At 47.1% G+C, this 13,751-nt stretch overlaps 1 protein-coding gene across 1 annotated transcript in view; it reads right to left on the bottom strand.

Moving 5' to 3' along the window:
* Window positions 1-4,508: 4,508 nt before the first annotated feature.
* The window catches only part of LOC306841633 (H(+)/Cl(-) exchange transporter 5-like), a 17,393-nt gene continuing 8,150 nt past the window's right edge, over window positions 4,509-13,751 (bottom strand). The window contains exons 5-14 of the mRNA XM_079371580.1: window positions 13,729-13,749; window positions 13,228-13,462; window positions 12,970-13,145; window positions 12,632-12,772; window positions 12,356-12,542; window positions 10,240-10,382; window positions 10,002-10,151; window positions 9,735-9,840; window positions 8,918-9,134; window positions 4,509-5,759 (exon numbers count right to left, since the gene is read on the bottom strand). Of these exons, the coding sequence (XP_079227706.1) occupies window positions 5,669-5,759; window positions 8,918-9,134; window positions 9,735-9,840; window positions 10,002-10,151; window positions 10,240-10,382; window positions 12,356-12,542; window positions 12,632-12,772; window positions 12,970-13,145; window positions 13,228-13,462; window positions 13,729-13,749 (1,467 nt within the window). The 3' untranslated portion in view covers window positions 4,509-5,668. The remainder of the gene's footprint in view (window positions 5,760-8,917; window positions 9,135-9,734; window positions 9,841-10,001; window positions 10,152-10,239; window positions 10,383-12,355; window positions 12,543-12,631; window positions 12,773-12,969; window positions 13,146-13,227; window positions 13,463-13,728; window positions 13,750-13,751) is intronic.

The following is a 13,751-nucleotide window of genomic DNA, read 5'->3' as shown; positions in this document are numbered from 1 at the left end:
GTGAATGCGAATCAAGCGAGAGTCAGATCTGTAGTCTGAATCACACTTGACTAAAACACTAAAACATAGTCCTCCATATACATATATATATTTATTGTGTGAAATTTGAAACTTTTAAAAGGTGGTTTTTACATGAGTGCGATTTTTTTAATGCTCGCAGAACTGCCCCCCCTAGTGGCCAAAAAAATAACTAAGCGTTTGTTTACAACCTGAATGTTTTATTATTTATATTTATATTTAAATTTGTTTACCTGAATATGGAACGTTTTTTTAAACGCTTATCTTGTGTACTTAAACGTGATTGGTTGTTGGTGAAATGGGTCAAAGATGCAGTTTTCATAGACAAATCAGGATTCTTCCAATTCTTGGCGAACATAGCTCAAAGTTTGATGATTTGAAGGTTTAAATGTGTAAATAAAGGCGACATAAATCCACCTTAAATATAAATACATTTTTGATTAGACTGAGGCTGATAAGAAAACCAACAGAGATACGTTAAAGCGTCTCGTTGGCTTCAGTTTTGTTCACATATTTGTTGGTGAAAGGTCGGCGAGATTAGTCGGTGTTACTTGAGCAGCTGCAGAGACGGAGAGCTGTGACTGAAGCTGTGGGAACCTCCACCTTATAACCTCAGGTGAGGCCACGAGGGCAGCGACGCAACACTGCACAGAGGATTGGATTGCATTCCTTCAAACACACACACACACACACACACACACACACACACACACACACACACACACACACACACACACACACACACACACACACACACACACACACACACACACACACACACACACACACACACACACACACACACACACACACACACACACACACACACACACACACACACACAGCTTCATTGTGACGGTGCATGACCCTAAATATTTGGTCGCTCTTGTCCAGCCCTCGAGACAATCGCACACACATACACACGCTACCTGTTTGCATGTTTTCTCTGCACACACGTGAACACACACACACACACACACACACACACACACACACAGAGGAGGTTTGACACTATGGGGTGTTGGGTGACACCTTGAATTGGCGCATTACTGAATCGAAATGTTTTCGCTGCTTTGTAATGTGCGAGCGAGGAGGGGGGGGGGGGGGGGGGGGGGCGAATGAGGTAAGGTGACATATTTAAGAGACAAAAAGCACAGACACACACAGAGGACACGTCAGATAAAAACACGGGACAGAGAAGTGGGTCCGTACGCTGAGGTGTGAGAATGCAGAAGCCACGAGCAGGTCGGTAACACGAGCTCCATGTGAACTGAGCTCAGGAATACACTGAGTCATTACTAACAAGCCACAATAGATTCACATTCCCTAATTACACACACACACAAACACACACACGGAAAAAAAATGTACTTCCCTGACACACACACACACATACCGTAACAACACACACTTCCTCTCTCGCTCTCTGCCCCCCTGAAGTCTTCTCACAGAGATTATGTGGCCAGACTCGAGCTCGGACTCGCCGTGAGTCAAGATGACACGTCGGGGACCCAGAGGCTCTGAAACACACACACACACACACACACACACACACACACACACTCAGAGGTCGTCTGTCGTAGTGGTCCCAATGAAGGAATGATTACGAGTCCATTCCAGCAGTAGATTACTTTTGCACACGGCTTCTGATGCGTCGACTTTGTCTAACTCTGTTTTTGTTTTTCGTCCGACGCTCACTTGTCCCAACCTCTCTGACCCCCCCCGCCCCCCCCCCCCCCTCAAATGACTCGGTTATAGTTATTATTTAAGAACACTCAAAGGGTTAATCTGTCCTGGATTTTTACAAGAAAAAAGAGAAAATTAAAATCACACGTCCACTAAATTGACAGCAATCCGATTCAAACCCGATGATGCCGAATAAGAAGCGTCAAAACATCGAGGGAACTCCATGAAGTATTCAAATGGATTTTCTACCCAGAGGAGCCGATTATCAACAGGCAAGTGCTTGTGCACCTGGCCAGCAGGGGGCGCCAATCCACCCCTTCAAACCAAAGCGGTGGCTCAAAATGTGCACGTTTTAAAACGACTGGAGGAAACTTCCCCAAGAGGAACCCACCTGATCGCGCTCATGACGCTGGTTGGAAGCCCCGCCCCCCTCCTGGGAGATTTAGCCTGGGTACCAACACGATCATGAATCGCCCCTGATTCTTACTCTCCACTCCAGACGAGCAGACATCCATCCCTCGCCGCGCTCGCCCCCTTTAACGGACGCACACGGCTGAACGCGGCTCGACGGGCCATTAAACCATAATTTAATCCGTCCCGTTTGTGAATTAATGGGAAACAAAAACCATTCAAGGAAGCGTGCGTCTCCTGAGTGAGTCTTCGGTTGAGTAGAAAACAAGACCATTAAATAATTACTGATTAATGGTTTTATGTTCGGATCAAAAAGTCACCCCGTTGTCATCGTATAATCAAAGAACTTTCCCCGCTGAGTTATTACCTGTATGAAGACGTAAACTTGATCAACTCCTTCAGATCGTGACGCCGCTTAGCTGAAACCAATTAACATATCTCTGAGAGCATTAGGCCTCTGGCAGTCACCAAACACAACAAATCAAGATGAAGGCCCGGGACCAATTGGTTCAGTGGGTTTGTCTCGCAGCACACGCAAACAGGAAACAGATGTCTAAAAAATAGAGACATGACAAAACGCTGGCTTGGACTCGGTTACAAATGAGTCGAGCAGGACACAACTGAGAAAGCGTTCTGATGCTGTCAAATCGGATCAAATTGGAGATTTAATTCGCCTTGATGTTCTCGATTATCGTGCTGAGGAGCAGACCGCAACAATAAATCAGCAAATGTTCATTTGTTGTGCTCGCAACAGAGAACCAAACAGACACTTTTCCTCGGGAGCTGTTTGGTGCCCCCTGCTGGTGAACTCCAGCTGATAATAATAATTTTTTTTTTATATAAATTGCCGCTAAACAAATAAAGTTCGATTGTTGTGCAAAAAAAAAAATAAAAAATAAAAAATAAATTAAAAAAAAATAAATAAATTTGAATTTCCCTCGGGATCAAAAAAGTATCTATCTATCTATCTATCTATCTATCTATCTATCTATCTATCTTTCTATCAGTCACATCAAAACAACAATAAATACAAAGGAAATCCAAAGAGCACTGTTGGAGGTCTTAAGGGTGCGTCCAGGTGTGATGAGACCCCGGGGGTCAGAGGTCGCTGGAGGGAGTTTTATATTCCGTCGACTCGGAGAAAACTCCCGGATAAGTAGAGGAAGATGGATGGATGGATTTAGTACTTTTGCCGGGAGAGAAACTTTCGAGTCTAAGCTCACCACGTTTGTCCGTAAATAAAGTCTCTCCCTCTGTTCTCAAATGTACGCTTTACAACTGGAGCGTTTTTTGGGGGGGGGTTTTTTTGCTGGCAGCACAAAACGCCGCCTCCAAGGTGAGATGGTTTGGCGAAAAGTCAACACATTGGGCGGATAAACGAGGCGCACAGAGACGAGAAAAAACCTAAAAGCCTGGACTTTCTGAGTCTCAGGATTTTGACAGCCTCCCCCCGGTGGACGTGTTCAGGAGGCTGACCCGGCTCAACTTTCAAAGTGTTAAAAATAGACTTGAAAAATAATACTCAGCTGGTGCGCGAGGATCAGCGGGAAACGGGGAATGTTGAATAACATCTGAGACATCAGGATCTGGCAACGTTTCCTGTGACCATCTGTGAGTTCGCTGACACTGATCATTGACATTTCCATTAAAAAGGAAGAACCTGCAACTTTTTCCATCAATTCAAAGTCTCCCCTTTCCTGACTGTCTGTATTGAGTGAGAAGCTCGAGTCCTGCAGACTGTGTTGTTGTTAGCGCTGCGTTTACATGTTTACATTCAGTCGAGGAGTAGAGACAAGAAGAAGAACATCCCCACTGATTATTCAGATCACGTGACGGTTTTTAGATCACAATCATTCCGTCTTCAACACGAAGCTACGAGCTAACTAAGCTGCGCTAACACTAGCATGCTAACGCAACAATGCAGGACAAGGGTGATTGCAGCTCGAGCAAACGAACATTTTTGGCCGCAGCTTTCGCTCAATGACGGTGCGTTCTTCTTAGCGGAGGCGTGGCCAAACAGCAGTTTGTTTTTGGTTTCATGCTGGAGCTCAAGGGCGACACCTACTGGATCAACAAGTCGCACATTCTCCCTTTATAAGTGACTCGTTGTCCGTTTTATGCTCTCGTTCTTTTTTTAAAAATAAATCTTCTGTGATTGATTGAAAGAGGAAACTAAGTAGATTATTTTAAACTAAATTTGAATCCAGAATCAGACGTGCCTCCTGAGATCTCATCTGCTCAAACGCAGCCTGGATTTGTTAGCGCTAACATTTTAAGCTAACGGAAACGGTCTTCCGTTAGCTTAAAATGTTCTAAATGTTTTTGTTTTTTTTCCCCCACCTCGGATGAAGTTCCCAAACAAAAATAAATAACAGACACACAAACACACGCTGAAGTCTGTGAAATAATTTAGTGGGACAAACAATTTTTACATTTACATCATTTAACTTATAGGTCACGATTGTTGTTGTTTGTTCAGCCCTGAAACATCTTTTCATAAGGCATGACATGGTTATTACAGCACTGACACGTGGATGAGAATATAACCGAGTGGTCGCCCATCAAGAGACAGGCGAGACAAATACTGCATAGTTCCCAGGCTGGCGTCTTGCGCTGTGTTACGATATGAACAAAAAAAAAAAAAAAGAAGTAAAGTAGACGACAACATTTCCCAGGCTGTCGTGGAGTCTTTATGGAGTGTGAAGTGTGTGTTTGTGAGCCTCTTCTCACACTCCTGTACCCTTCAACCCCGAGGCAGCGGGACAGCTCTCACAGGAGAGGAGAGGGAGGAGGAGAGGGCGGCCGAGCATCCATCAGCCCGACTCTAAGTGCTCTGTCTGGGCTCGCTGGGAAGGCCGGAGGGCGGGCAGGCAAGGAGCCCCCCCCCCCCCCCCTCTCCTCTCCTCTAAAACATCTCTTTATCTTACCTGGTGTCATTATTTCTCCTCCTCTTCTCTTGTCGGTGTCTATGACACAGGATTATCTTCTCCAAACTCTTCCTAAAATGTTTTTTTCTCTTTACAAGAAAAGCAGGGGAGGATTATTTTTTTTTTTTTTGCTTTTTAGGGTTGGAGATTTCTCCTTTTTCTTTGTACAAGAAAGAGAGAGAGAGAGAGAGAGAGAGAGAGTGGAAAAAGCCAGGAAGGAGCAGTTGTGAGAAGGATCCACGTATTTCTCATGAAGGATCTGGCCTACATCATTCTGGATCCGAGTTGAAATGGAGGCCAGCAGCGTCAGTAAGGATGAGTCATTGTTTCTGAGATTGCTTTTCTTTCAGAAAGCCAAAAAAAAAAAAAAAAAAAAATGCCGCCCCCCATTTTATAAAAAAAAAAAAAAATAATTAAGAAAAAGAAAGATCCATTGTTCTTTCACCGCCTGTGCAAAATGGTGCTGGACTTACTTGGCTTTCTCTGAGCGGCCTTCTTAAAGCTGACGAGGTAAAGGTGCATTTCTCTCTAGCTGGTGGCTTCTGTCCCCCCCCCCGCCCCGGTCTACGGGGGGGGGGGGGGGGGGGGGGGGAACGGGGGGGGGGGGGGGGGGTCCGAGGAGGAGTTCAGTTGAAGAGGATGGAGTCTGGGTCTCTGTTGGCGATCTGCGCCATGTGTTTCAAGATGTCTTTCTTAGTGATGATTCCCAGCAGCCTCCTGAACACACACACACAGAGAGAGAGAGAGAGAGAGAGAGAGAGAGAGAGAGAGAGAGAACAATGAACAGGATTAACCTCGAGTCACGCTTTGAGTGCTCCGTCATGGAAAGTCGTGGCAGTGACAGAAAGCAGAGGCGCTCGCTCGCTCGCTCGCCGGTCTCCGGGGGAAACCGGCTCGCAGCGGGAGATGAAAGAAACATAAAAACAGAGCGAGAGCTAAAAGAGCACTAAAGCTGATTACATCCGACACTTCAGCTCACACTCACGACACTCGGCAAGAACGACATCTAACTCATCTGAGGGTTTTTTTTTTTTATTATTTCTAAGAAGCAGAGCTGAAAACAGTCGAGAAATGAGCTCGGACACAGATGGCTCATTTATCAACAACAACAAGATGTGAAGTAGAAGCTTAAACCCTGTTTGTTTTTTAGGGTTATTTTAACAAAGCTTTTTTTTTTTTTAAAGCTATCAGGAGAGTTACGGTTTCACATGACCCCCCCCATCATAACGTCAAACGGCGTTACAGGGACATTTCTCCAACCCTCACATTTCTCTTTATTTCACTTATTTTGAACCAAAGTAAATCATCAAGTTGTTTCAGTCCAATCAGATTCACTTGAATCCTGATTTTATGGTTGTATTTATTTGTTAGGTATGGACAGTGAACATTAATGAACAGTGCTCGTTTCCATCTGTTGGCACTTTGAGTCCATACAGAGAAAGCAGGAAGCCGGTTCGGAGAAGACGAAGTCCTGAGAAACTTCTCAAACATTTCTTGTTAAATAACGAATAACATCCATAAAACGTTAAAAACATAAAACAAAGGAGATTTCAAACAGGCCGTGTCCGTCTAGAAAAGGCTCGCTCAGAGTCCCAGATGTGTTCGTCAGGATTCGTCTGTTGTTGATCAAAAACACTTTCGTTCATTCTCGTCGGAGTCGGCAGATTTGGGCCGGATCCGTCAGGAATGGGACAACAAACAATCCAAGAGCTCAAAGATCCAGGCTGGAGGACGGTTAAGTGTTTCCTGTCAGACGTTACAGAGACGCTCTGATAACAAGGCGGCTCTTGTTACTTCAGACGGATGAGTTTGAGCTACGATTAAAAAAAGATACAAACCAACTCAGAGACAGTCTGGGAAAAATTCCTTTGTTGCAAGTCAGACGGCTGAAATCAACATCTGTCACGGGTCCAGACGACCCGAGGAAATGTTTCAGTCCACCTCAAGGTCTTTTCCAGGTCGCTGTGTCAATCTGGGATCTCAGACGAGGAGTGAGTCTCTCTCTGCTCCGACTCCGCGTGGACGAGCGGCCCCGTCTGACGCCTGTCAGCGTGTTGGACGACAGAGCGAGAGACGTGAACCTCTCGATGAGTCCTTTCCAAGAAGATGGAAACGCTCGGATGAATCGGATGCAGCTGATGTTTTTATTTGTTCTTCACGCAGACTCGAGCCCGTTTTGAGATTTTAAGGGGCGGAAGTGGGTAGAACTCAAATATTTACAGGCGGAGCAGTGAGTCAGCACATTGCGAGGAGTTTGAGTTTCTGTATAAAAAAAAAAACCAGGTTGCCGAGTGTCGCTATGAAAATAATAATGAACGGCCTCCAGATGAACGTTTGACCCGAGAGGCGCCGCCCCCCCCCCCCCCCCCCGCTCTGGATGGCCTGGCGCTTGTGTAGCCGCCTTTTTATGGGTTGTTGTTTTTTTTGTTAATCTATTTATTTATTTTTTGTATTGGCTTTTCCCTTTTCTATTCCTTTTTATGTTTTTTTTAAATTTATTTATTTATTATTATATTTTTATTTATATATTTTTTCTCTTTCTCTTGTGCCTTTATTTTGTAGTAGTCTTTTTTTGCAACGGTTTCCTGTTTTGTCGTGGATGGAGCTTGAACTCACCTCATCTTGGAGGCCTGTTTTCTGCTGTGGCCACACTGATGTGTGTACTTTGTGCAATGTGTTGTGTGTTATGTGTGTTGTTTATAACTGATGAAAAATCAATAATAAAAAAAAACCACAGTTGAAATAAAAGTCGGTTTTTGTCAGATTACCGCCCGATGGATGATTCCTGCATCCACCAAAGCCTTCTCATCACTGATTGGTCAGTACAACTTGGATTACTAAAGTACAATGAGGTGTGTGTGTGTGTGTGTGTGTGTGTGTGTGTGTGTGTGTAACCATGAGCCAGTGTTTGACAGTGTTGGTACAGTAACTCTATTTCTGTACGCTCGTGAAAATATACACGATCCCCCGTCTCCCGTCTCCCAGCGAGCCCCGTGTTTGAACTTGTCAGATTTCCATGTAAACAACTCGGCTCGCAGAAGTGAAACAGAGGGATGAAGTTCCCTCTCACGGGGAGTATCCGCTCAACGTGTTTCTGCCTCGCCGTCACATCACGGGGGAAGGATCACAGCAGACGAAGTTTTGGAAAAAAAGTCGATAAAAAGGTTCAAATCCACGACGACCTGCCTGTTTTTTTTTTTTTTTCCCATCGCTGCTCTTCGTAAAAAAACTTCATGAGTTAAATTTTTTTGTAGCGCGGGGAATCTTTGGGTGTCGTCCAGAATCGTTTTGTTTTGAAATTGATTCTTAAATCAAGATGAAACTTCACTTGGAGGAAATTGAAATAAATCGTCCGACCTTTGTCGCAACAGAACAATGAGTCGACCGAGCGTGACTCCTTCCCTTCTGATTTCAAAAGCCATGTCCACACTAACACTCGGCTCGTCTTCCTGTCACTCCTTCGTCTTTGTTCACTTCCTCCCTCCCTCGCTCCCTCTAACAGCTGCTGACAGAAAGAGGGCGAGCGAGAACAACTCAGAACCCGTCTTCTGCTCAGCGCTCCGAAACAGCCTGTAAATCAGACGACTTTGATTGGACGTCAAACAGGAAAAATAAACGAGTAGCTGGTGCTTTCTTCTTCTTCTTCGTGTGTTAGGAGAGGGCGAGCGGCGCCGCAGCTGAAAGGTTACAGATAGCAGGTTGTTCACAGTCTCAGGCGGAGGAGCGACTCCCCCTCTCTTCCTTTCATAAATCATCTGACCTGAGCCGCCCCCGTCACTCCTCCGGTCCCTACACAAGCTTCCCAAAGATCCGTCACTGTAACGTCTCCCGGCGTGGGAGCGTCCTCACTCTAATCTCACCTTCCTGGTTCTTACCCGTTATGTGTGACCAGACACTGGCGCAGCCCCAGCTTTCGGAAAATGTCCACCGTGATGTCCATGGGCGTGTGGTCGGTGACGGTGAAGGGGCTGAGGTCCACGATGCTCCGGAGTCGGAGCGGCGGCGGGCAGTCGGCGGGCTGCGGCGGAGCGTGCTCAGTGAAGAGAAGCTGAGAGGGGCTGACGATGCCTTCCTGACGCTTCCGGGCGTTGTCTGAAAAAACAAACAAAAACAAACAATGGGGTCAAAGAAATAAAAAGGCGTCTTCTACCAGTTTTATATCGTCCAACCCGCAGCAAGATCACGCGAGAACTTACAAGATCGCGTGAGAACGTACGAGATCACGTGAGAACTTACGAGATCATGTGAGAACTTACGAGATCATGTGAGAACTTACGAGATCACCTGAGAACTTACGAGATCACCTGAGAACTTACGAGATCACGTGAGAACTTACAAGATCACGTGAGAACTTATGAGATCACCTGAGAACTTACAAGATCACGTGAGAACTTACGAGATCACCTGAGAACTTACGAGATCACCTGAGAACTTACAAGATCACATGAGAACTTACGAGATCACGTGAGGACTTACAAGATCACACGGGAACTTACGAGATCACGCGAGAACTTACAAGATCCCACAGTGAATAAAAAGAGAACAACGTGCAAACCTCTGTTTTTTATTTTGAAATTGAAATCAGACTTTTTCTAACTTCCTGTCGGAGTCGGATCTAATCTGTTCAGCTTGACGCGTGTTTGCGCGCCTGTAGCGTTTGGCGGCGGCGGCGTGAAGATATTTTGTTCTCACCGATGGATATGAGCAGGTCTCTTCTGAGGACAAATCCCACGAGCCTCTGGGACTCTTTGGACACGACGACAGGGAAGCCGCTGTAGTGAGTGCTTTCCACCAACGCCTGGAGAACAAAGAGAAGAAAAACAAAAAAAACAGAATAATTATCCAATAAAACAACATCTGAATTCTCTTCTTTCTTTTTTTTTTTTGACACTTTAGGTTTTTCCTCTTTCCACATGTGCTTCCCATATTTTCTGTTTGTTTTCCTGCATTCCTCCGTACCTCCACCTCCCCCACCGTCATCCCCTCCTGCGTGAGCACGGCCAGCGCCGGGTCCGACCTCCTGGGCCTCATCACGTCCGCCGCCTGGCTGCTGTGCTCAAACTCCTCTTTGGGCTCCAGGAACGGGTATCCGTTGAGCCGGATGTGAGCCTGAGAGGAGAAGATTAAAAAACGTGTGAAGCTCGACCACTCATGACCAGCACGCACGCACACGCACGCACACGCCCGGACAGCTCACCTCGTAGATCCCCTCTCTGCCCAACGCGTCCGCCACCCATTTGCTGGTCATGGTCGCCGCCATGAGGGGGACGATGTACTCGAGACCGCCGGTCAGCTCGAACATGATGACGACCAGCGACACGGTCATGCGAGTCACTCCGCCTGCAGGACGACAGGAGAGGAAGAGCTGATGAGAGAGAGAGAGAGAGAGAGAGCGCGAGCTTCCAGGGCGATCAAGGTCTACCACCCGGGTTCAAATTGTTCCCGTTTGGAGTTTCGCGACCGCACGAACCCAGTGTTGACATTTCTTTATGTCTCGAGTTTGAGCTCTTTATTTTCTGCTCCGTCTCCGTTTGTAAATCACGCCGTTCCTTTTTGACGACCAGCACAAGTCAACGAGACGCTCAGGACTTCAGTGGTGAGCGTGGGGTTTTTACGTTCGCACAGGAATGAAAGAAATATTTCTATTTAAAAAAAAAAAAAAAAAAAGAAAAGAAGGAGGAGGAGAAGGAGAAGCCACAATGGAGATGATTACCCGCTCGGAAAATTGTTCCCTCATGGCGAGCGTTGTATTGTTTAGAGAGAAGGAGACCTCCAAGTCCAGATTGCGCAACAAAGGCCGATTCTGATCCAGACAAACCTCGGCCTTAAATCAGCAGTCGGTTAAAGTCATTATTTATACTCTGATGAGTGTCGTCCCACGACATCGCTTCATGTTGCGTCTAAGCTGTAATACAGCCCTCGGCCACTAGATGGAGCTGTAGCTCATGCTAACAGACTGACGCGTTTCCACACAGCGGTCCGTACGGCCTGATCCCGTTCGTGTTTCCACAGCGACCCGTGCCCTATTTGGTAGGCGGCGTCTAAGCCGGATGCCGATAGCCGCTACATATTAGCATCACGCGATAGCAGCTAACCGTTAGCAGCTAACCGCTAACTAATAAATTCAACAAAGGAGAAAGAAAACACGCGACACAAAACGACCTGTGTTTGGATCCGTCCTGTGGCGCTCTCTCTCTCTCTCTCTCTCTCTCCCCCAAAAAGCTAAAGTAACAGAAGGGCCACAAAACAGCCTGTGGGTGACTTCTTTTCAAGAAAAAAAATCGCCGCGCGTGATTCAGAAAAGCATGAAGAAGAATTAAGCTGAGGTTTCGCCCGGCTGCGAGTCGGAGGAACATAATGTGCTTCAACACGTACTGAGTTAAGACTGATGGTTCCACTTCTAAATGGACAGAAAACTTCTCCTCGTGGCGAGAACGAAGCGTCCATCTGATCACTTCCTGTCTCTACTCACACGTCGACGACTGAACTTAAAAGGTCGAACGAGGTGAAAAAGGAAACGGCGTGTTCTCGTCTTCATACCACACGGTATACGTGGGAAAACTGCGTCGGAGTGCCGAGTCTTGACAAAGGACCCGATATGAATTTGAACATTTGTTTCCAATGAGACAGAGCGAGAGGAGAATCCATCACTGCCAGGAAAAAGATGAATGAGCTACAAAAAACATAAAACAGAAGAAGAAAGATTTATTGAAGAATAAATATTTCTGATTTATTGTTTTCCTGGAAAACACGGATTCATCAACAAGTTCCTGTCAGTTGTTTGTCGTCATGTTTGGGAAAATGTTTCTTCCAAACGAGTAAAAAAAAACAAGTCCATGGAAATGAGCTAAATTAAAGGAGCAGCACGTAACTCTGACACCTAGTGTTGAAAATAGGTACTGCAGTGCAAATTCTACACATGGCACAGAGCTGTCTCCTGATGGAGGAGGAGGGGTCAAGGGTCAAGGGTCAAATTCAAACCCGGGTCGCCCGCTCCTTGAGGACCTAAGTCTCTGTACACGGAGTGCTCGAATTAACCGCTAGGCCACTGGTGCCGATACATTAGTGCTCCGTGTTATGAGACGTTTTGGACAGAAGAGCGGGAGACACCCCGGCGTGCTCGCTCGTTCGTTCGATTGCCGACTTCGGGTCGAAGTCGCCCTACGTGCTCCATTTTTGACAAGTCGTGATTAAACGAGCGACATCTTTTTTTTTTTAATCAACCATATCCAGGAAGTGCGTTCAGGTGAGGGTCGGACCGCCACGTGATCCGTGGGATCGACCCTCACACACGGAGAGATTCAGGTTCTCACCTAAACACGCGGCGGCTCCCACCATGGCGTAGAGCCCCGGAGTGATGCAGTCCTGTCCCGGCGAGCACCACCCTTTGAAGATGAACGAGTCGTGGTTGTAGTAGGCCAGCTGCTCCATGCCGACGCCCAGCAGCCTGCCGGCGATCGCTCCGACCGCCATGCTGGGGATGAAGAGACCCGAGGGAACCTGGAGGAAGAAAAAAATATATATAATAATCGTCTTAGAGTGCTGAGACTTCACACACAGCTCGCCTTCGTCTTCGCGTTCGGACGAACCTTCATGCCGAAGGTGATCACGGTGATCATCATCTTGAAGACTAAAGCCAGAGCGAGCTGCCACAGAGCCGTGTAAAGCCCCGCCCCCGCTGGCCGGTCGGCCAGGCTGTTTCCCCCGACTGTTTCCGATGTGTTCGTCGGCTGGAGAGAACGAGCGTGAAGTTTCAAACGACGGGAGAACAAAAGAGAGAGAAGAGAAAAAAAGCAATAAAAATGGATTAAAGGAGAAAAAGAACATCGTGAAACACTCGTCAACTGGATGAATCACACACACACACAAACAAACACACACACACACACACACACACACACACACGCACACGCATGCACACACACACCTGCTTGTAGCCGCAGAGCTGCGACGAGTCGAGCAGCGAGCAGTCGTTGAAGAGCTCGGAGATGAGCTCGGCTCCGCTCATCCTGGTGTAGCTGTTCGGGTAGGCGACCACGGCGGTCAGAGCTGCGACCACGAGCACCTCGATGACCGGGTAGTGACCCAGACGAGTGGTCTTACCTGTCCGAGACACGGGAGCACGTTTTAAAAAAAAAACAAAAGGTAAAAATAAACCAAATGTCAGAGCGGCTTCAACACGCACGTCTCCTGCACCAGGCGATGTTGGCCCTGATGAACAGCGCCCCCCACAGGCCGCCGAAGATCCCCAGCAGGACGAAGGGGGCCAGCTCCACCAGGTGCCAGGGCGCGTGGAACTCCACGTAGAACAGCACCAGGCGGCTGTTTCCAAACGGGTTGATGGAGCGCAGAGTGAAGGCGGCGACCAGCGCGGCGAAGAATGAGCGCCACAGCGTCTTCAGAGGGAAGTAGTAACTCACCTAGAGGAGAGGAGAGGAGGGGGCGGGGCCAAAAAAAACCCAGACCAATCAGAAAGCAGCTCAGACAGAATGATCGCACGACCCGATCACAGAAACTGTTTTTCTTCAGTTTTCAAGTCAAGAAAAGAAGTTAAACATCTCAGGCCGAGCGCTGATTGGACTATCCTCCGTTACCATGGTTACATGTAATCAGCTCAGGAGGAGACGTTGGAAGATATCGAGGTGTCGCGTTACATCAGACGGACCAATAGACGGCGCGTGCTCACCTCCTCCAGACTGAACAGGACCC

Source organism: Symphodus melops, assembly GCF_947650265.1.
Source record: "Symphodus melops genome assembly, chromosome: 20".
In the NCBI taxonomy this organism is placed as follows: domain Eukaryota; kingdom Metazoa; phylum Chordata; class Actinopteri; order Labriformes; family Labridae; genus Symphodus; species Symphodus melops.
This window is presented reverse-complemented; position numbering and strand designations above follow the sequence as displayed.